The following is a 25417-nucleotide window of genomic DNA, read 5'->3' on the forward strand; positions in this document are numbered from 1 at the left end:
CTCTGTCAGGAAGAGGCTTCTCGTTGTCAATATATGCAGTCGCCATCCAGTAGGCCTATTTTCGTAAGAAAACGAGAAAATAATAGAAATGACCTTGGGAATGGGAAATGATTAGATAATACGAATCTATAGCGACACTTGTATAGAATCGAAACTTAACGTCAACGTTTTTAAATTTAGTGCTTATTGTAATAAATATCTTGTATCTTGTTTTTTTTTTTTTTAATTAATATATTTAATATCAAAAATCCACTTTTCTTAAAATGTTCTAAGAGTGATTGGTGGCTCTTCCGCTTCTCTTATCAAAAACCAATTTAGTTACTTACTACCTACTTAAAACACTATTCTTAAAATGAATTAAGGCATATTTCATAAGGAATTCGACATATTTGAAAATTTCATTACACATAAGGCAAATCTACAACGCAAGCTGCGAAAAATATTTTGACGATTATGGACCTTACGCAGTAAAAGTAGCATAAAGTTGGTTTATTTATTTATTTAATGTACCTCGCTCTGGTCGCCCTGATATGGATAAAATGGATGCAATTTTCGAGAAATTGGAGCAAGCTAAGCATATCAGTAGTTTCGCCATAGTTGAAGAACTGCCAAAAAGTTTAGACCCATTTGAAAAAAGCTAGGTTACACAATAATGTTTAATAAATATCATACCCAAATACCCAAATTGGTGCCACACGAACTCACTGAAAGAAACCTAATGAAACGTGTACTCATTAGCGATTCTTTATTAAGATCAATAATATAATAAAAAACACAACAGAAAATGTAGAAAAAGTTTGTGGTCAAAGGTTGGTCAAGCTTCACAGACTGTGGCAAAACCCGGTTTCACCTGCACTAACGAGATGCTGTGTGTGTGGTGGGCTTGGAAGGCCATTGTTCACGGGGTCGTATCGCCGGGGAGATTCCAGGACGATTCGACATGGGTACCTTCAAAAAAGCGCGTACAGTTTTCTAAAAGGCTGGCAACGCTCCTGTGATTTTGTAGGAGAATGAGGGCGGCGATGATCACTTAAGATCAGGTGACTCATACGCCCGTTTGTCCTCCTCTTCAAAAACGGTTGTTAATGCATCTGCCATATGGCTCTGACCTTTCACCTTCAGATTTCCACCAGTTTCGGTCTCTTCCCAATTCTTCGGGCAGTGTCATGTTAATATCAAGAGAGGACTGTTCCATTTCTTGTATGAAAAATCCCAAAATTTCTACAGCAATATATTGCAAAAAGTCATAGAGTAAAATGGTACAAAAAGACTGCTATTAAATGTAAACAAAACTAAAGATAAAGAGTAGTGCATACAATATGAGATATATCAGTATTAGATTGTCTTGTGTGGCGTGTCTGAGAGCGGAGCAGCTCGGGATCAAGGCGAGCCAGCCGAGTCACGACTGCTGATGATTGTGGTAGCTGGTGGCCGTCTGCGTAATGTCGCGCGACACACACTTCCTCAATCTTGTCTCTACTCACACTAGATGACAACTTGATAACGTTTTTGCGTAGTTCTATGTTACAAAACTTCTGTTTATCTGACTAAGAAATAAAATGAAGCTAGCAAACGGAAGGTTCTTAGCATAACGCTTGACCATTCTTACACCAGCGACGGTAAGTGATCCCCTCCTCCTTTGCAACAATAAACCATTAAGGTTGATTAAGACACGCAAATACAGTCAGATGGTTAGAAGGTGCTATACTTGAATGAGGCGCTGGGAATCAGGTCATATGTGAGTCTCAATATGGGGAAGCGGACATCTACGAAACTACAGGGGTCGGAGTCATTCACATACTTGGTGGCTAACCTGAGCAGCACGCTGCAAGAAGCATATGTCGCTGACACTCAGACCTGCGCCACAGTTCTATTTAGTAGGCCGGATCATTCCTTTTTTTCTACTTTGCATTCCAGACGACCAAAGTTCTCATAGTCCCTCGAAATCATGTGGTCATAGCTACTTCCATATTTTGTTGAAGAGCTACGGTGCAACGAAATGTTTTTTTTCCAAGTTATCAAGGACTTAACCTAAGAGAAGATCTTCTCAAGAGTCATTTTGATAAAAAGACAATCCAACAGATAAACCGATCAGTTTACGATCAACAAACAGACCGGCAACGTTATGAGAACACAAGAACGAGGAATGCGGTTCACCTTCAGTGTATACCGTCACGCAGAAATCAGCTAAGAGCGTTCAAAATACAAACTCTAATAGTTGGCCACACCTTTATAAATCAGATACCTACATACAGTACTTGTTCATCTAACTTTAGATTAAATCGCTGTTCTATTTAAGAACGTATGAACGACATTCCGTTATGTCGATGTGCCTGGAGCGATATTCAAATTCAAATCAAAATATTAATAACTAGTTAATATGTTAATAGGATCTACAACAATTGTATGTTTTCATTTGTATATTAGAGTATCAGTTCACCTCAAACCGCCCGTGCCGGAGTTACAAGGCGGTGTTAAGGGAAGTTTCTTTCACGTACATTTTACATACGTACGATGGATGTATTCCTCTGGTGTGTCAAGCGAGTTCAGGCAGCAGAACCCATAAAATAAGAAAAATATAATCTTATGTTCTTTTTTTGGATGGCGGCTGCGACACTATAAAAATATCTCAATATTATGTTATCTGTGTTATCAACAACAGTTCAATTCACAAGAACGTAGTACCTCTGTTTGCTGATAAAACTACTTATAAGTCATATTATTATTTATAGAATATAATATATTTGATTTAAATTTATGCAATCGATTTGAATGTCGGAGAATATGAGAGATATTCTATAAATATTTTCTAACATGGGTAATAATATTTTTGACGCTGCGTGATTTCTACGATATTTTCTACATAATATTATGTTGTTCATAAAATATCTGAACATTGAAGGCATCAAAACATACAGGTTGAGACGGAGCACTTTCGCTAAGATTTTTTTACGGATTGTTATAAAATTACATGATAATAATAGTACGCAAGTAATATTATTAAATTATTTTCACAGATGTTTCTAACAAATTAATTAAACATGTTTTAGAAAAGTTACAGATATTACACATTGTATAAGGGAAGTAGTAAGTTTTAAACGTTTGTGTTATTTGTCGGTTCCTATCTATTATATTGTTTGATTTACTATATTTACTTTTCCAGTTATATTAGCGTGATCCATAGTCTACAGATTAATAAATATAAAATAATAAATTTTAATTAGAGGGATAAATATAAAAATATTAGTTGTTACAATGATATGTTGTATGTTTATTAATTATTTTGTTTTATAGTTATTATTTAAATTATCATGTGCTACGTCTTTATTTTGGTAGTACAACACGAGATAATTATTACCGAAGTTACGTGCAGAGTAGTCCAGTGTCCTACATACATTCTACACTCATGATACGAGCTCTCCTTGCCCTGCTTACTGCTTGCCGCGCTATCTTTCGTATACACGCCACACACCACACACCAAGCCACACTTGTCCTACCAAATTGTGGTTATGTCACATTACACACACCGGCCCTCTATTGACTAATAAGCACTTGATATTCTATACTGTTTGACAACTGATGGAATAACAAATTATTCGTATCGTACTATATTATAGCTCCTGCTACTTACCTATGTGTAATACAATTAACTAACCAAGCATATAATATATTAATTATATATATGTTACATTAATTGTAATATAAAAATGAATACGTTTAATGTTGCCTGCTAGAATGTGGCTTGGTTTGAAGTATTGCCGTGCTCTATTTTCGTTCAGATGACCGCGTAATTGGCTAACGCTCGCCAAATTTAGAGCCCCAGTATTCCGATACTAGGCAAGGCTGGGAAGTGTTGTTGAAGAGCGGTGATCCGACAAACGGTTACATTGTTCAAGGTTCATTTTACCCCATTCTAAGACCTCAAGAGAGGACTCGATAGAAGATGCAAGTTCCTTTTGGAATAGTCGACGATTTCCCGAGAGATGTATAATTTATTTGTTTTCTTGGTTTTGACGACATTAAAAAGGTTACACTCCATAAAAAGAAATAAATTAAGAAAATGGTGATTCTGTTGTGTGGTGTGAGTTTGTCTGGGAAGTATTACATCATTCCCATTTAACACTGACGTTGCAGCTTCTGACTTCTTCCTGTTTCCGTCTCTTCAGAATTCTATAAGCAGTGTCAGGTTAACATCAAGGGAGGACTGACAAAACTACTTCTCGGCTTTTTATTTACTTTTTCTAAGTACTTAAATCTTCTTTACGCACGCTTAACTTAGGAACTAAGCTGGTGAATGCGTGACGCTCTCGTTACAAACGATCGCTAGCGTTACGCAAACGTGGTTTCTTCGTTAATTTCATTTCGTTCTTGAACAATTTTATAAATTAATATTTTGTTTTACTTCAGTTCACACACTGCACTCGTTTTTTTTTATCAGAAGTTGAAAAACTTCGATAGCAATTTAAATAATCTTTGGAAAAGAATGACGTAAGTTTTCGTATAAAATGAGGAGAAAATACAACCCTTTTCCTCCAACATGTTATAATAGACAGACAATTGTAAATATCGCTTCCTATCGCAGCTATTATTCGTGCTGCAAACTTTCGTCCCTGTTAAAAAATGTGCAATATTGTGTGTTTCAATACAGCCGATGTACGACCAAATAACACACACTACTCACGTTCGAACATCGAACCCCCGGCCTTCTGGCTGACGACATGACGAGTGACCAGTGACGACACCTCTGGGACCGGCGCGGCGCGGTGCAGTATTGCGAGATTTATTTTCATTTTACATAAACATAACAATGAACACCAACTACAGGCAGTCAGTCTCTTGGCAGTCGGTACTGTTCAATTGAATTACAAATAATTACGATGATTTTTAGGGTTCTGTTCGACTTATATAATTAAATAGAAAGTTCCTTCCACAGATGAAGTCGTGTTTGATTGAGGCTATTGTACGTTCGAGAAACTTGGTCACTTGTAAGTATAACACATAAACATGTTGGTGTATTTGTATAAATATCAACGACGGTCTAAACAGGCGATTTATTAGCAGTAGTTGTTAGAACATTCTACAGAGTGTAACATAAATGTAGAAACTGTGTTAAGTAGATCTGGTGGGAAAGTTGATAAAGGTGTAAATGTTGGAAAATTGAAAGTTTTTAAAAACCGGTCATTTTAATACACCAGATTCACTACACTTACGTTGTAAGATGGGTTTAATGGCGAGATAGCACTGTTAATATTTTAAAACTGTTCTCATTTTGAGTTATTTACACCCACCAGATAGTGATTAAATATTTCCATTCAGAATGATTCTACAGATGAAAGAAAACATCCCCCTGACTAGTAGAACTAGTGAATTATTATTAATTACAATGTATGTTAATGCACAGGGACAGTATATTGTGCTGTTTTAATAATAGGGGCTAAGGCCGCTAAGGCAAAGTAATTGGTTAAGGTATAAAATTGCCAAAAATATTTTTTTAAGAATCAAACATTTCTGCATTAACTACCCAACCTGTCTATGTCATAAATTAGTGATACATTCATTTCACACAGATAACTCTTACTTCGTGGTGTATATAGAGCTATAAGCTTGTGTGCAAATCGGTTTAAAATTCAAATATTTTCAACCCATTTACTAAATATTTGAATATATATGCCTCAGACCTTATTTTATTGAATTAATAAAATGAATTTTTTCAATTAAATAAATTCATTAAATAGCAGTTTGACTTGAAACAATTGCGACATTCTCACGGTGTGGTAATATTTAGAAAGATATTTATGTTAATATAATAACTAAGAATTGATTTTAAAATAAAAGTGAGCAAGACCCGTTGTGTTACATATTATCTTCTTATTCAAATCCGAGTAGAAAATATTAGCACTAATTATGTAAAGAGTCATCTCCTACTGTTACATACTGCGAGTGATGCAACCGTTGACCATTGACCGGCAGACGGCGCGGTCGCGGCCGCTTCCGGTCACTTTCTGTACGGTAGAGCTATTAATGATTACGTTATAGACGGAGAGAGACGGACACCTAGTAAAGTTGGTGTTTGCGATGAATAATAAATATTATAAAGTTCGAGTCAGCAAGAAAGAAAACCAAAGCAAAATGCTAAACTATACATTTTTTCGTGAAGTAACTAAATCTATGTGAAACCCTAGATCCACCAGTCGACTCAGATGAAAACTTTAAGATTAACTTATTAATTGCTTAAATATTCAAAATAAAACGAAAACTATACTCTAGGAGTCGGTAAGTAAAAGGAATAAATGTAGATTCTCTAGTTTTAGAATATTCCTACTATAGATTTAGGATATACATTTATTTTTTTTAGGAAAGGAAAGGTGTCTTATTTTGCAACGGGTTGTTATTATAAATTAATATTAGTAATTTACATGCTATTCTGGTCGTCAACACACGATCTCCGAACCAAGAAAACATGTTTTAAAATTTAATATTACTTTTTCTGGGATACACTCAAATATTATGAAGGTGTAGGTTTACCACAAAGGTATCACCACGTTGCTACAGTTGGGACGTGCGTGTTTATTGAACCGTAGTTGACCATAGTCAATTTTGATTCCAATGGCAAAAAACCATCTTTATATTACAAATTAATTTACATTATGCGTTGTTTGTAGCTGGTTCTGCGCACTAAAAAATAAAGTTTCCCTAACAGTAACGTAAGTTTTTTTTTATTTATTTTTCGTCTGATTTATAATAAACCTGGATATCAAATCGCTTTGTCTGTAAATTTTTTCTGTATCGGGCCTTATTATGAAAATCACTATGTGATTTGGTAGCAACTAACAGTATAAAGTACATAGCATTTAGCTGTATAATAGGTAGTTAATAAATTCAAATATCACATATTGAATGTCAAAAACTATCACCCCGACCACAGTAGACATATTACATATGTCTACTGTGCCACTACTGTATTTGTTATCGCACATGTCTAAATATTCGATAAACTTATCAAAAAAAGAAGCTTATCAATCTATATTGAAAAACGAAAGAGAAAATATAAATGTTTATTGCAACAGTAAAGATAAATTTTAGTGTGACGGTAAATATTATAACGTAATAGTCACGCGTTATGGTCCTACGAAACAGTTTTTATTACGCCCAGACACTAACATAGACCACAACGAGTTGCAACATTCAAGACAGTTACTGTGCCAGACATAATATTCTAGTCATCGTGTTATGAGTATTTTACTTAGTTTAATAATTATTTCTTATAACATAACGTCCACAATACTTTTATACTAAGTATAGATAAAATATGGTATTTGATGATATAATTTTGAACTTGAACGAATACAACGTAATCTTATTAAAACAATGTACTTTAAAAAGCTCAGATTTGCCACAGACGAACAAAACGTGGCAACTTGTTCTATTCAAATTTTAGACGTTATCCGCATGCGCAATGCCTACGATTAAACATTTCCCGCGCAGACTTCTGCGTGGTGCTGTTGGATGTTGAGGCAATATTATCACGTTCAATTTTTATATTTACGCAAGAGATAGGCATTCGCATGCGATGTCGACACTAGTGTTGGGCAAGTGTCGATAACCTGCAGCGCCACAGCACCGAAGGTCGCCCGCCGCACCTGTGCTGTGTGTACTAGCGCCGCGCTGCTATGTTCTCACGGTTGTCCTTAGGTTGGGTGACAGTTGTTATGATTATATCTGCATGCCATGGACGGTGGTAGAAGAAAACACACCTCTGTAATATATTATATTGGTTGCTTGTCTTTGTCTCCAATTGAAGAATTTTACCAATCAAAGAAATGAATATGTTGTAAGGTTGTGATTTGGGATTAAAATATATTAAAATACTCTCTTTTCCCGGGAGCACCACCACCATTTTGAGGTTTTTCGCTGATTTCTAGTGGGGGGCCTACTAAAACTACCATCACTGCCTCTTCTAGTACGTAAATATATACAGTGTTTTTTTTAAGTGGGACAGTATGGGGAAATCCTAAAGTATAAGAGATACCGGGAAACTGTCTTACGAAACATTAGGTACTTTTTTGTGAAAAAAAAATTGGTATAGTCAAAATTTTGGTCAAGTGTGAGTTGTCCCTAAAAATGATTAATTTTGATGAAAATTTTTTTTGACGCACATCTACTCAGTTTCATGAGGGGGTCATTTTATTGTATGGGAAGAAAAAAATCGGGACAGCAGAAGTTAGTCAAATTTAAGAAAATCGTTTTCATTATTACAACCCGTGTAAATTGCCTACCACTGCCCACTGCAAGGTTTTTATTAAAAAAAATATTGCCTATTCCAGTTTAACATTTGAATTTGGAACACTTTATTTGGTTTAAAAAGGATTAAACTTACGCGAGCACCTAACCTTAGAAATCTATTTAAAAAAAAACAAATTTAAAATTTGGAACTTCTTGAAACAAACAGTATTTTACTTGATATTTCATTGTTTAAGGTTAACATTATGTTAAGTTTATAAAGTAAATTTAATTGAAGCGTATTTTGTAAATTATCGTAGCTCTGTGAATGCGTTACAGTGGTATCGGGAACGTTATCCGGACCGCGATCAACCGAACCGCAAAATTTTTGACAAACTGGTGAAAAATTTAAGAAAGGGAGGCTGTTTTACACCAAAACGGAAGAGACGAGCCACAGTAATAAATGAATTTACAACTATCGCAATCTTAGGATATTTTGAAGCCTACCCAAAAGCCTCATTGAGGGAAGCTGCTAACAAAATCGGTGTGCATAGATCTACAGTACGAAAGATATTGAAGGCTTACAAGTACAAGTGTTACATAGAAGGTCATCTTGTACAAGCATTGCTTCCAGGAGACACTGACCGGAGATTAGCATTTTGCCAGTGGTTTGTAGCATGCTCGATTAGAAACCCTTCTTTTCCAAGCTGGATTATTTGGACAGATGAATGCAATTTTTCAAACAATGGCATGTACAATAGAAAAAATAATCATTTTTGGGCACGTACAAACCCATTCCGAACTACGGCAACCCATAACCAGGTCCGCTTTTCCTTTAATTGTTGGTGTGCAATATTAGATAATAAAATCTTTGCCATTAAAATTTACCATGGAACATTGAATAGTAAAAAATATCAGGAAATATTAAACATGGCTGTGGATTTAGTAGATATGGCAATTCCATTAAATAATTTGAATGATATCATCTACCAACAAGACGGCGCCCCTGCCAACACTAGTATCGCTATTAAACAGTTTTTAAATGAACATTTTCTTGATCGCTGGATGGGCACAAATGGCCCTATTAAATGGCCACCACGTTCACCCGATTTAACACCGTTGGATTTTTTCATTTGGGGGTACCATAAAGGTCGAATTTATGCAGATACTTACAACTCGGTACAAGAGTTAAAAGTCGCAGTGCATTATCATTTGAACAACATACATCACAACGCCTTGTCTAAAGCTACCAGAGGTGTTCCGAAACGCGCTCGTGCTTGCATTCGACAAGAGGGAGGCCACTTCGAACATTAACTTTTATGTAAAATTATTTTATTAATTTTTTCTTACTTCTACTGTCCCGATTTTTTTCTTCTCATATTTATAAATTTCATTAAAATTAATCATTTTTACGGACAACTCACACTTGACCAAAATTTTGACTATACCAATTTTTTGTTCACAAAAAAGTATCTAATGTTTCCTAAGACAGTTTCCCTGTATCTCTTATACTTTAGGATTTCCCCATACTGTCCCACTTAAAAAAAACACACTCTATAAACATGTATTACATGAGGCCTTTGTCCAGCAGTGGACGTCTTCGGGCTGAAATGATGATGATATATTACTCGGAATCAAACTTCTATAGTCGTCATATAGATGTTTGCACCTACCGGGATTGGAACCGAGGACGACCAGCTAGTGGGCAGGGTCAGTAGACACTGGGCTCTAATGGGTCATCAATCATCAAAAATTTGTTTATTTGATAAGATTCCTCACCCAAAGGATGCTAAATTTTTTGATCAGCAATGTGAAGGATCTTAATATCTACAATAATTATGTCACAAATATAATTTGCTCTTGAAAACAAAGTATCGGTATTTACTTCAAACAGTCTCATGCTGTTTTTTTTTCAATCCAACTGTGGGATAACATAATATTTAAAATCCAGATTTCTGTTACTCATGTTGCACCTTCGCGGCAACTTATTTATTTAAATAAAATACTTTTGAAGCTCGCCATTATCGATCTTGTAGCAAGCAATGTCGGAATCTTTTAAATAATATTTGCTTTTTCGGCTAAGTTTTCCTAAACAATAAGAATTGTTTCACCTAGATGCACGTTGCACACACACCTGATAACAAAGTCAGTTTAATACAAAGGCTAGTAGCTTATTGTAATGGCATTTAACAATTTGACACACCTATCGAGGGGAAGATAAGAGGTTGACCTTTCATTCAGAAATCACACTGATTACTTGCAGTGTTGTGTGTGTGAGTTTTGACTACGTTTGTGTGTGCGTAGTAGCGTGTTAGAATCTCGAAACGTCCATTACTGTTCACGACCTCAGTAGCAGTACAGTCGCGAGCGTATATCAAAATATTAAATAAACCAAAAGAAAATATATCACATCCTAATATATTACTTAAATTTGAATAAAATATTACATTTATAGATAAATTTATAAATACAAATATTATTAAAAATAACATTATTTGAACCAATCAAAATTTATTTTTTAAAAAACATAAATGGTTTAAATTAATGATATAAATCCAAAAAAATTATCATAATAAATTATAACTTTGAAAATCTGAAGTATTAACTATCTAGCTTCCAAACTGGCAACAAAGCCCATTTTTAAAAGTATTGTTTTTGCTCCCTCCAGCATATTTTGTTTCTTGTAGAATTCGAGTATCTTTTACGGTAAATATCTGCTCACTTTACTTTATATTGCCATGTTATTATTTAAAAAAATATAATCATATTATGTAACATATACTTAATATTAGAGTAGTGGTTAAGCACAGTAAGTAGATATTCACAAAAAACACTTTTGTGATCAAGTGTACACAATAGTTTTAAAGCACCAAGGGCCGTCCCTTTCACCTGCGTCGAAGCCTAGATTCTAGAGCTGCACAACCTTAGTGTGCAGTAGGTAGTATTACTACGGATCATCTAGCTTATTGTCAACCGGTAGTTATAACACACCCTAATATACTCACGATAGATTTAATTTATTTGGTTAAGTGTTTGGGATCCTCCTTTAAGTTTTATTGGTGGCCTTATTATCTTATATATTTATAGGCCAACTTAAGTGTAAAGTCTGATTTTTTATCTAAAAATTGACGTATAGGTAATAAATACATGGCTTACGGCCGTTTTCAATAACCTATCTACCCTTAACTTAACTTACGAATACATTAATGTCATCGTTTTATGACAAGATATTATCTATCCATAGTTATAGTCCAATGCTATCTGTCAATAGGTTATTGAAAAGTAAATAAGCGTAAAAGGATAGATTTGTCTAGCTCTAGTAAGTTAAACTTTGGATAGATAGGTTATTGAAAACGGCCGTTAATCGATAGGTATCGAGATAGTCGACCGTGACTCCAAGTTACATACACACTGTAGATTAATGATGATGCAATCCAAATTGATATTAACTTCGATCATTCAGAAACAATAAATGAACAATAATGTTACCAGCGCATCGCTTGGTGGCCATTTGATATAAGCGGTAATTGTATAACTGATGATGATGACCATAATAGAGAATGAAAGGCATTATCCGTGAGAACGACAGAATATCCACGCTGTTTCAAGACACCTTCAAATGTTAGTTAGATATTATTGTATATCAATGTACACATGTAGCCCGTGGGGAAATTTTACTCAAAAATATGTAACGCCCTGAATATTACTTATATTACTATATATCTGTGATTTTTATGTTATTCGAGTATTGTGTAGTTTTACGGCCGTTCCCAATATACTTTCTACAGATAGAGATAAATTACTACCTTCTGTCTGTCTTAGTAATTAGTTGTCAATAATCTGAAGCTGTCCCAATATACCCGATAAGTCATTCTTATCGCCATATTTTGGGACGCGTGAATTGCAATTTCCATACAAACTTTATATCGCTGGTATAGTATAGCTATACGTCATAAAGTCAACGATAGTTACGTTTTTTATCTCAAGTAAGTGATAGACTGAATATTGGGAACGGCCGTTAGGGTGACGGACTCAAAAAAAACTTACCAATAATATTTCGGGTGATAGTAAAAGTTCAACTAATATATAGGTATATATCCGTCGAAACACCGCTCCCATATGATATATCTCGGTAGAAATGTTAATATAAACTTTTACGCGGCAACTAAATATAATATGTTTACCTTAACTTACCGATTGTTACTTAATACTAGTTAATTACTTTCACAGCTACGTAACAGTAAGATATTAAAAATACATAGTTTTTTAAATATATAGTTTTCGAAACCATCGCGTCGTTCCATACCGAAAACTGTTTATATTAAAAAGTAAAAGAGAATAGATTTCGACCAAGACTGGTACGTGAAGTCATTGAAATTAAAAAACACCCAAATTTCACTAGAGAAGACGGTCTAAAATTATCTAACGCCTGGGATCCAATAATCTCTAAATTAAAACCCAAAACTAAACATAGCAAAAAAAAAGAGGACACTGTCAGTAAATTTTGACAAAAACCATCTGTCCACAGCAAATACCGCCTCCGAGGCAATAAATGGCGCTAAACTTCATAATGACAACTATGACTAGTACTATCTTTGATTCATTTCATCTGCAGTCCCCCTGAAAACGAGACCTGGAAAGGTCTTGAAACGTCGGGTTAACAAATAAAAAAGATAAATGTAACTTTTACGCAAAAATCTAATGTAAAAACACAGTTACAATAACACGCGTTTTAATCCTTTAAAAGAGTTTCATTTAAATACTTATATATCGTGTAACGGTCATAAATCTGACGCTGTGTTAACGCTAAAATGTCATGATTAGCGCGAGTAGACAGCCCGCGAACGTTGCTTCGGCCTATTCTTTTTAGGTCTGAGACGTACATAGTTTATTTGGTGGTGGGCTATGACGTTCAATAAACGACGATTTTAAATACTATTTGAAATAAAATATTTGAAGTAGGTGAAATGAGATAGTTAAGGTAAGAAGGTTTGTTATTGTGAGTAAGTGACTGCTATATTTTATCAAACACTTCCTTAATGTTTGAATAATTAAGTAGCAACAATACAATATTGATCCGTGTGTTTGTCACCGGTGACAGCTATCAATATGGCCGCCCCGTGCACCGCGGACCGCACGCTGTAAGGTAAGGCAACACGGATTGTGTCACAGTTGGAGACTGGCGACATATTTTGCAACACAAGTATATACACATGTGTAATTAATATTGTGGAGAGTTCGTTGCTCGAATTAACCTGTGGCCAGGGCCAGGTAAATGACGCGAGCCTTCAGTGGGGAGTAATGTTGCAACCTTGGGAAAAGTAAGTAAAAAAAAGGAATAAAATAAAAAGATATTGATGTCAGACAAGTCTTATAGATTACGATAGCGAAGCTACAAAGAAAAAAGATCGATTGAAGTTCTTTTCATAGGTGAAAAGTCAACATCCATTCAAAACTAGAAGGGAAGATTTTATTACATAATTTGAGTCTTAGGTACAAAGTTAACATGGTCATTTACAGGTGGCTAAAGCATGCAGACAGATGAGTCGTGCGACAGAACTTAGAATCAATGGATATAAAAATGAACAGCTAAAAATGAAGTTAGTGCTTGACATCTCCCACTTGAGAGTGAAGTGATTTGACAAGTTTTTTTTTAACTTTCCGAATTATTACAGAACAAATCAATTGAAATATTTCTGGGTGTGAATTCTCTGTATAGTATAGCCTAGGTGTGAGGGAATGATGACCGCGAAAAAATTAAGTAGGCTACCGTGGTATACGAGAGGGAACATTGAAGAAAATTTGGCCCAACAGTTGTGAGTTATTTATGGTACCTACTGTTTACAAATTTGCGTAAGAATAGTATATCATGTAGTTTGCGTTTATCTGACAGTGAATTTAACTGGAAAGTTTTTAGACGAGAGATACAAGTGATCTTTTGTCATGTGCAATGGAATAACATTGTGTGAACTGTCTTTGGATACTTTCTAAACGATCTTTGTGTATTTAGTAACTGGGGTTCCAAATTACCGTGCCATACTCGAGTTTACTTCGTTAACACAGTTGTGTGTGGCGAAAAATATGTTTTTAATTTTGAGATTTTGGTTTTCTGAAAAATGTGTGTTCTACTTACTGTGGGCTGCGGGCCTTTAAGTACTCTGGTCTTGGTTGTTCTCTACGTCTATTGCAGGAAGTATGTATTAAACTACTTTTGGAGATACTTTACGCTTAATATAATCATCAAAATATACAACCAATATAAATGTAAAAAACCAATTTACATATATAAATATATCGGATATATCAACTTATGTTTGTGGCAGTCACTTCCAAGTTACGTTGTTGCAACTTAAGTAATGTTGTACAAGGGATTGCGATACGGCTGTGTGCAGTAAGTGCATGAAATTGTTGTTGTTCGAATTCATACAGTTATAATATGTAATATGTACACATTCAATTAAGTACCAACAATCTTCCTGTATGATATTTGTTTTGTGCACCCCACGTCACATGGAAGCTATATTATATACGATCACGTTTCAAATAATTATAATATTTGACAAAGCCTTACTATCTGATAAAATTAATTGAATAGGTGTCTGATTGTTAGTAATAAGTGTTATAAGGTACAATATCTCAGTATTATTAATAACACTAATTTTCAGAAAGAAAATAATGTATATTTATTGAAATAGAGGTAGGTATTCTCTACGTAATTATAATATTCGAAAACAATTGTTATAATTAATAAAAATGGTTATTATAAGGCCTTCGAATGTTGAGTTGTGACATATAACGTTTTATCAAACTCTGAACCACCTTTTGTGTATCTTTGTGACATGAAAAATATATTTTGCATTTGAGTTAAGTTTTAATTTGAAATAAATACTTCCGCACGAGATAATATGACAAAATTTGCTTTCTGTGATATAACGGAGTTCGTATCAAATATCATCGCCATAATATTAAAAAAAAATCATTATCTGTACAAAAAGTTATTAATACTAGATCATGCCACAACCGCGAATGGACCTCAATGAATATAATAAGTATAATGTTATGACAATGGCCAGGAAGTTGCTAATTGAAGCGATGCTTTCACCACCGAGCTGAAACTTACTGATGTCATAATCATAAAATATAGCAGAGAAGAAGAACACACGGATGGAATATCAGTAACATTTTATCCAGCTAGTTGTTGTCACTCTCATACATCATTTGGAGCCAACGCTTGTCCATACTTCAGCCAAAAAGCGTTTTGGGCAACTATTGGTTTCAGAATTGAAGACATTATGAAAGTTGTGTATTCAATTAGATTTCCCATTGTCGAGCTGAGTCTGTCTGTTTGTCAAGTTGGTCTACTTCAATCCTCGCTTCGAAATAGGCCTGCCTACATGGGGGGTGGGGGTGATTATCTTGTTTAGTTAACTTTGAGTATGACGAGGCTTAGGTAAAGGTTTTCTGAAATTATCACACGACGTACACGGTACGAGAGTCACTAGCCACCAACCGCCAATATAGAAAACGACAACGTGAACTAAATACAATTGGGCGCACTCACACACACAGCCTCACTCGCACGCACGAAACTGGTTAACATTCCGACAGAGCTCGCAGATCACGCGGAGGGTCGCGGATTCGCTTTCCGTTTGGTGACAGTGAGAGTGACCCGGCACCCGACCGCAGCTGGAGCGGTCAATGACCCGAACACTAACCAACTAGCACGGTGTTGTGAAACTAACTGATTATGGCAGTGTGTATGATATTTTAAATATTAATGAGTGATCACCTCGAGATCACCTCGCAACATTAGCTGCATTCGAGAAGCAACAACGATATCGACACAAGCAATGGAACTGCATGGCAACAAATAGGCTCCAACAATCGTTCTCACCGTCACGTGTATTTGAATTTGAATTTGAATCCGTTCTTAGCGGACCTCTACTCGGCGAAAGGAATATTCCTACCAAATTTCAAGTCTCTACGCCTTATGGTTCCAGAGATATCGTGATCAATGAATGCATAGGTGGAAATCTCTTATATATTATATATAGATACTCCTTGGTAACTATTTCTTAAAAATATTTTATATCGAAAGATCTCGACGTGAACTGCTGAATAATATATATATATATATCATTCGTATGTCGTATATTCTGCACGTTAAAATATATTCTAAGTGTCAATTATGTGAGGCAGCGACAATCCTCAGAATGGTTGTGCTGCCCCAATCGCAAGATATCCAGTAACATCAATTGCAGCCATTGCCCTTCAACACTTGCCGTACATGTGTAAATTCTGACTCAATAAATTGTGCGATTCACACCGGTTACGCCGTAGATATAGCATCAGGACAATTTTTCGCCTTCTGGCGCAGATTGGTAACTCTACGATCTCCTAAGGATCGGGATCCTCTGATATACCTGGCGTCTGCGAAATTCCACGCGAGTGCAGCAAAAGCTACATTGGTGAAACGAGACGCAACGTAAAAACCAGACTCAACGAGCACATCCGCAGCGTACGAAAATTAGACAGCAAAACCTCCGCGGTGGCAGAACACGCCCTAAACTCCGACATGTCACATTATATTAGGTTCGATAAGGTGAAAGTATTGGCTCGCGATAAAAACTTTGTGTCTCGCAAGCTGCTGGAAGACATAGAAATCGACCGTCGACCTAATTTTAATAGAGACAAGGGTTGGGCTCTGCCACCTACTTGGAAACCCGTGTTTTTAAACGCATCTCGCAATAAGACCCATAGTGCCGATGATCACGTGGTGGACACTGTGGACACCAATAGTGACATAGTGTTAGTTATACTGCGCTCGTCATCACCACCGGCACAACCCGCGCACCCCGCCCTATCCAGCCGCGCACTACGAGCACAAGTCCGCACTCCACAGTAAGAGACGGGACGTTATCGCGAACCCACTACACTCATTTATAATTAAACTACAAAAATTGATATGTACGTTTCTTTATTCAATTGAAATATAATTTAAAAAAAGGGTGTGGGTGCTTATGTATGCACAAAGTATAACTTCTTATACTTCTTTGGCGTAACAAAGCAAATATCCTTACAATTATTAAATAACGACTACGGCTGTATGGGCTTGAACCCTTTGCCTGTAATAATAATGAACGATAAAACCAAAAAAAAAGAATGACACAAAAATTTTAGGAACCAACTTCAACCAGTCACTATTGTGTTACAGTGATGCGCGCGCATCTTAAAATTTCATAACGCGAGTAAAGAAGTATAACTTCAAAGTCAAAGTCAAAAAATCTTTATTCACTGTAAAATAATTTATTTAGTGCAAGTCAGGATGAAGTACAAAAGTTACAATAGCATTCAAATAAGTATAACAATATTCATTAACAAAATTTAGAACATTAATTCCAACTATCTTTATCATTCAAATAATCTTTCACATTATAATAGGCCTTAGATGTTAATTTATTTTTTACGATACATTTAAATTTTTTAATAGGTAATACTTTAATTTCATTTGGGAGTTTATTATAAAATATAAAACAATCCACTTTAAAAGATTTAGCAATTTTATGAGCCTAGTAGATGGAATTGCGAGTTTATTTTTTTGTTTCGAGTATTGACACTGTATACATCACTATTCTTTTTAAATTGGCTAATATTTTTATGAGCGTATAAGAGGTTCTCGTATATGTACTGGCAGTGTACTGTCATAATAATTATTTCACTAAACTTTTCTCTCAATGAATATTAATAATTCAATAAATATTACAAGCTAATTTTATGATTTCAGATAAATGTTAAATAAATAAATGTCCAAAAAAACTATGATACAACAATGCGCGAGGTATATTCCCACGTGGCGCAGTCACTTGCCGCCCTCCATTGTTGTCACAGACGTACAAACAAACAACGTTACCATTTATAGATATTGTTCTCATCATTGATACATCATTACTACTAACTTGTACACCTCGTCACCACCAGTCATTTCAATTAAGTCAATAACCGCGTTATTTGAAGCAACAATTGTTGATCTTCTACACAATAACATTAAAATATATAAGATCCACACGCTGCGAAAAATACATACATGAGACTTTCAACTCGGAGTGTTACGGCGACATAAATCTGCTGGTGTTCAAATTATCAACGGAAGGAAAATAATTGTTTCTATATAAATGATTTGATGCCGAAAAAACTGCGATTTTAGGAAATGCGGTTTTAGATCGAAGCGGCAGGCTTCGTGCAAAGATCGATCATTATACGAAAACCTGTATTAGGTCAGCGTTTCTAATGCAGCTGGAGTGACAATTATCTATAATGGAAGCTACCATAATCGGAAGTAGAGAGGCAATCGGCTCGTTGATATAAAAACCGAGGAAACCAGAGGAATGCCGCGATTTCTATCCAGTCCCCGCCTGCGACCACCATCGCTCGTGGTGAAAGTCGCCATTGCGCCGCGGCCGAGGCTCAGACCTGCCGCGCTATTATGTAATGGCTGCGAGTGATGGAGTTGGCGGGCCCTGAGCAATCACACGAGAGTGAATATGTTGTGTACAGATAATGCTTATGATACTCTTATAAGAATAGCAAAAGAAGGCAACTCATTGCCAACCACAAACACGTATAAAAGCTATGATATCTGCTGTTAAAACCTGCGTCAACGAATTTTCAAATGTTTTATTAAAATTAAATTTTTCCGCTACATAGCTACATATTATGTGTATATCGGTAAGGTAAGGTGTAATTGCCCAACACTACAAACATAGCGAGACTGGTGATAATTATTGCCACTTTACACCACAATAAAATTAGCAACAAAGTGTTGTGTAACCACTAAGAGATTCTCAAATTTAATCAAAATAAATTATTATTGAAAATGTTTTAAATGTGGGACCCTGGCAACAATATTCTGGGAACCGACTACTTGGTAGCTGAGCATAATCACTACTGCTGCACCCCAAATGTCGCCGGCGCACTATTTCGAAACTTTTATAATTAAGATTACATATTAGCATATACGAGTACATAAGGTTTGGTAAACATATGACGAACGAGTAAAAGAAAGTTCGCTCTTTGTATCGAGGTAACAGAGAGTGAGGAATGTTCAAGACGGCGCGATATGCTCTGTCGAACATCGTCGAGCCGTGAAGATAAAATATCTGTACATTTTATTTACTAATTATCTAACATGAGCAGTTTAACGCACCTATTCAACAACATACTTGAAACTGGCATAACACAGATCCAGAAACAAACATTATGCAAAAAAAGGTGACCCACATTAAATTTCAAAGTACATCCCAGAAGCATAATGCCATGTATTTCAAAGCCTTTTTTCTCAATAGAATCAAAACAACCCATAGAACAAGCTGAACTTAGAAAACTGTTTTACCATAGATCACATTCATTCTCTAGAAGCATATATATTACAATTACTACAGTGTGCAGTCAAAAGTGACGTGTAAAAAGCGTTCCAGTATCCCTATAGAGTATGGCAACACTAAAATTGGTAGATTAACAATTAAACTGGATAAATTTAAGGAAAAGACATATCAATAATAGGAACTTATTTAGGCGATGACATATTACTGTTATCCGAATCTAACACATAATAAAAAGCAATTATCCACTAAACAAGAGTTACAATTATTAATAAATTTTACGAATACAAAAATGATGATCTAAGAGCACTAACAGAACAATACTGACATGCAACGAACCTCCTACATACTCGGAAGTGTACATAATATACTTTGGTACTAATTGGTTTTGACCGAAAAATTTACAATTAGATACAGAGCGTAGGGTACAACTAACATGGAATAAGATTTTGAGTCTAAAAGCAATATTCTAACCTACTAATTAAAATAAATACGAAAATATTAAGTCTTGCCAAGTCGAGCCAAACGCGGAGACTTAACAACAATTATAAAAGATAAAAAAATATTTATCGATGCGGCTTGAAACGAAGTATGTTAAATTTAAACTATGGTTGTCTCCTACGAATAACTACTACCACTAGAGCTACAACTCGGTAGAGATTTTCGTGTACCAAAAGTTACACCTTATGACAACTTACTATGAGAATATAAAACCAACCAATCAATATTGAATTGAACCCGCATTTTACATCTTAACCTTTTCTTTTCAAATCTCATCAAAGTTCGCGAGTGGCCGCGGCGTGATCTGTCTACGTTTCTACTACGTCTGTATGATTTAGTTGTAATTAATAATTGCGAGAGAGTCGGACCCTTGATGGCGTCCATACAAAGATAGTCTTGATACTTATAAATACAGACACAGACACACGAGAGAGTAAACGCATTATAATAAGAGACTCCTATTACCTTTATATTCACAGTGCTAACAATTCAGAGTCGTAAAATCGAAACAATTACTGAAGCGGTACGCAAAGGGAGGTCAGAGATTTTTTTTACGGATGAGAATTTTGAGAATTTTCAGCTACGAATAGGTTTTACGAAATTCCGTCCGCATGTTTTTTTTTTATTATGAACAGAACAACGTCTGTGAGGCAGCTAGTAAATTAATAGAACTAAAAAATGTGAATAATTGTAAATTGTGACTTCTGACATTTTATCTGACATTATGACTCTTATTAATTGACGTTGTCAAAAAGAACGCAACCAATGTACGTTTAAGATTTTTTAAGAAAGCTTAAGAAGAAACTTTTACATTCCTTAAACCACAATAGACATATGAATATATGTATTACATAATATGTCAACTGTGCTAAAACTCTCACTACCCAGTACTAGACAATATTCTAAAAAAGGGATCTAAAGTCTTAGCCTCACGTATTTATAAAATAGCAAATTGTCCATTAGGTACTAACATACTCCCTGTATACTTTAAAACTGTTGGTTTTGTCAGAATAAGTGAAACGATCTTTACACGCGTCTCTCGCTAAACCTGCTGTTCTACTTACCATACCCCGCGCTCTCCTAGTACATCGTTTTGTTCTGATTATATTATCATAAAGAGACAATGCCCAAAATATACAATCAAACCGTGTCAGAATTCTCAATGTACCGTACCTACTTAACTAACTCTCTCTCTCACATTGAACAACAATAGATCGCACCGGCCGGCGCGGGCGGCCACATGTTCCGTCAGGCAGCAACACTTCACCTGTATCCAGGTCGTCGTCACCGCAACATTCTCACAGTACAAGTCAAGGGCGTTACAATTTTCAACCATTACCTATTCTCCTACATTAGGTAGGTACACGTGACTACAACGAACATCCAAACATTAGTTATTTTACCTACTATACTCTTATTACACTTCTCTTTTCCCATCCAGGGACCCCACCAAACTACAAGTACCTTCCTGTAGAACTATATTATTTCAGAGAAACTGTTTTTGTATTTGCATAAAAATCTATAATCACACCCCAAAGATAATAAGAGAGGTATTGTCAAATAGAAATTTCTGATCTAAATTAAAAATATACCTTATTAAAATCTGCTTATATTCATTAGACGAATATTTTCAAATAAATTAGCCAAATTAAATTAGCCAAAAAATTGCAAAGTACTTACGTTCATTGCTGCATTGAAAAATTTAGTATATTTACACATATTTAGACAAATTGTTAGTAAGTGTACTTCAAATTCACTAAAAATCATAAAATAAAAAAAAAAATAACAAAAAAAAAACCGCCTTCAAAAACACTATTCCAAAACAATAGATATAATGTGCATTAAAAAGTATAAAAATAATTGCGTATTTTTATAAAATCGAATCGAAAGCGAACACAGCATTCAAATAGCTGAAAGTGTTTTGTAATAGCAGTCACCCATAACACATATTCCTTACTTTCAGCCGCCGAATTCCTTCGCACGACACGCCACAAATTAGGATATCACCCCCACCATCTGGATGTGTGGCGGTCCTCCACAGTGCGGTTTTCAAGGAGCTTTCTTCCTCGTACTACTAAAGTATGGGAGCTTCCTTGTGAGGTGTTTCCGGGACGATACGACATGGGTACCTTCAAAAAAAGCGCGTACGCCGGCAACGCTCTTGTGATTCCTCTGGTATTGCAAGATAATATGGGCGGCGGTGATCACTTAACACCAGGTGACCCGTCCGCTCGTTTGTCCTCCTATTCCATAAAAAAAAATCATCCATGATATAGATATAATAGCACGAATCGAGATCGCTGGACGAAAGAGTAATAAATACTTATATTAAACGTCTTCCTCTTCCAGTTCCTCGTCACAACAACCCACACACTCTCTTTTAATCAATTTTCTCAAAATCATCGCGAAAGGGCTCAAATAGAAAGGAAATCTTATTCATATTTTTTTTAGAGAAAGTGACAGCACGAGTAAGAACTTTCGGTAAGTGTGACGCCCTGCGGCATCACAATAGTGCGCGTCACTTTGATACATAATTATATGTCTATAGCTCTCGTTAGCGCAGTAATTCTTTCATTACGACACCTTCAAATCGAATTACAATAATAGTACCAATTTGGTGCTTATTTAAACGTCAAACAAGCCTGTCTTGCACTGACATTATAATATGTTTAGAGATAGATATAGATTTTTTTAAATTCCCGCTAAGAAAACTCAAAATTTAAATCTTTCAAACTGACCATAAATGTTAATCCATCGAATTAAGATCGGAACTAGACGACGCGTCTAGTCGCCGTCGCGACGGCCAGTTTCAGCTCTGATGAAGTCCAAAACGTTCGTTTCCAACCAAGACTGCGTAGAACCACAGTGATTCGGTTCTCTTTATCACCCCACTCCATTTTAGTATCGCAAAATATTGTACAATGTATTGGCGCCAAAATGAGAAAGTTCAATGAACAATCATATACAAATGACAGATTCCAAATTCAATTGTAATATTTTGTTTATTTTTAATTGTAACAGTATTTATGGCCCGACTAAGTACATGTTATTATACGGTTAGATTATGTTATAGTTCCGCGTACTTCATCACACAGTTAGGTAGGTACAGCCACAAGACAATGCCCATAGTATGTGGGATACGAGGCCTTGCTTGTAGGTTTTCAAGTCGTCTACATTTTGTGTTGTCGCGTCTATCCGGGTCGCGCTCAGATTATGCGCAACGCGTATCTTGTCAGACGGTTTCTTCCGTCCACTACAAACTGCCTAATTACGTACGCATTATCTTAGATCGCCAATAGAGATGAAAGTTATCGCAAGCAAGCAGAATATTTGAGACTTTGTAGTTTGTATCAGTATTTACCAATATATTTGTGGATTAATTCATTTCAGTTACAGTCCTACTTTAATATAGTTTTACTTTAATTTAGTAAAATCTTAATATATAATCATTGATACAACTGGTATTTTGAAGACACTCGTAATATTATTTTTTAAATGAATTATTTGCCAAAAATCTTAATTTAAGTGAAAAGCAGTTGAGAAAAATCAATATTCGCGGAAGAGAAGAAGGTATGTAGAGAGGTATGTAGAAGCTGTCAACCCACACCGGGGCCAAGTTGACGACCTTTGCAAATATAAATATGAGCTATGGAACAAAATGAAGATAGCTTGGTGCTCCATAAAGTATACTTTATATAGAGAATATGCCCAAAGTTTCAGGCGGCTGGACAATTTGGTGAAAATCAGCACAGAAACGTTTATATGTATATCGTACCGTGCTGTGAGGATGTGCCGGCACCAGGAGCACAGCGGGTGCAGGATGCTTGCGCGTCTTTCTGGGGCCGGTCCGGGGCGGCGCGGGGCCCGTGTGGCCGAGCCAGCGGGACACCAGGTGCTCGCGGCTGTTGGCGCTGCCGAACTCCTGCTCCTGTTGCCAAACGTTCTGTTTTAAGTCGATGGTGTTATCGGGCTATAACGCTTCCATGACTTCCGTTCTCATGTAGGAGAGATGGGTAGAGGAGATTTTACCATAAAAAGAGTGTAAAATATTAAGAAAACTGGGTTAAAATATAGAGTAAAAAAGAATAATTTACTCTAACAGAGACACCTCACACACATATTTGTGACTTTCTACTAGAATAATCTCAATTAGGATTCCTATAATGAGTAAAAGTTAATGATATATGGTCGATGGCGTTGTATTAAAAATAAAACAATTTCATTACTTGAATATAAATTATAAGACCAAAAAAACAGTAGGATGAAACCCATTGGAAAAATAAGAAATTATAACAAAAATGAAAGGAAAAATAATTTAGTTAAATGACAGTTGAGGTCGGGAAATGGAGAAAAGATTTTTACCCCTAAAACGCTTCCGGGTTTAAGGGTAAGAAAACAATTTATCTCCATTTCCGGGAAAAATACAAGTCCTATGGCAAAAAGTTAAATAGCAAAGTAGCTAATAAGAAGATCTACAACTTTTGTGTTTACACTTTTACACATTTGCACGCCTCAAAATTTATGTGAAAAATTCAAATAACCAAGTTTTTGGTTTTCTAGATTTATCCAAGTGAGCAGCGACTTCTTCAAATACCAAGTCAGCACACAGTCGGGTCTGCACGCTGCAGTTATATGTAGTTAGACGGGACTGTTCGTGGCTAACATAATAGTTATAACTGTTGGAGCATACGTTACTACGTTAAACAATAATAATATTGTTTAACGTAGTAGATATTATAATTACCGACGACATTTGAATCTTTTTAGTTTTTTTACAACTTCATAATTATTTCGTTTCCGCCGGGATCAAAATAGACTACTTTTCGACGAAATCCCACTGACCTTGCAGTATGACAAAAAGGTGTCTTGCTATGTCAGAATATATAATAAACTGCCCATTAATTTAAAATAATGAAATAAAGGTCTTTTTAAGAAACACCTTAAACACTGGTTAAGGGTTTTAAGAACGTAAAACTACTACAACGAAGGCTGTGAAATGAGCTTCCTTGTGCGGTGTTTCCGGGACTATACGACATGGGTACCCTCAAAAAATTGCGTACTTCAGTAAAGACCTAGAACGCTCTTGTGATTCCTCAGGTATAACATGAGAATGTGGGCGGCGGTGATCACTTAACATGACCCACACGCTAGGTTTTCAGAATTCTGAAATGGCTGCTAGACTTCTGGGAATGCCCGGGCTGATTGGAATAATAAGTCAAACGGACGCCCCCAATGGACCAATCAAGAGACTTATGGCGTAAAAAACCCAGTCAGACGAACTATCTAACTAGCTTACCTAATCCACCATAAAACGAAC

At 35.7% G+C, this 25417-nt stretch overlaps 1 protein-coding gene across 1 annotated transcript in view; it reads right to left on the reverse strand.

Annotated features, from left to right (window-relative positions):
- The window catches only part of LOC126969635 (uncharacterized), a 53256-nt gene that overhangs the window by 4994 nt on the left and 22845 nt on the right, over window positions 1-25417 (reverse strand). Inside the window, exon 4 of the mRNA XM_050815194.1 lies at window positions 23876-24028. Coding sequence (XP_050671151.1) covers window positions 23876-24028 — 153 coding nt within the window. The remainder of the gene's footprint in view (window positions 1-23875; window positions 24029-25417) is intronic.

The sequence above is a fragment of the Leptidea sinapis genome, chromosome 18, assembly GCF_905404315.1.
Source record: "Leptidea sinapis chromosome 18, ilLepSina1.1, whole genome shotgun sequence".
Lineage (NCBI taxonomy): Eukaryota > Metazoa > Arthropoda > Insecta > Lepidoptera > Pieridae > Leptidea > Leptidea sinapis.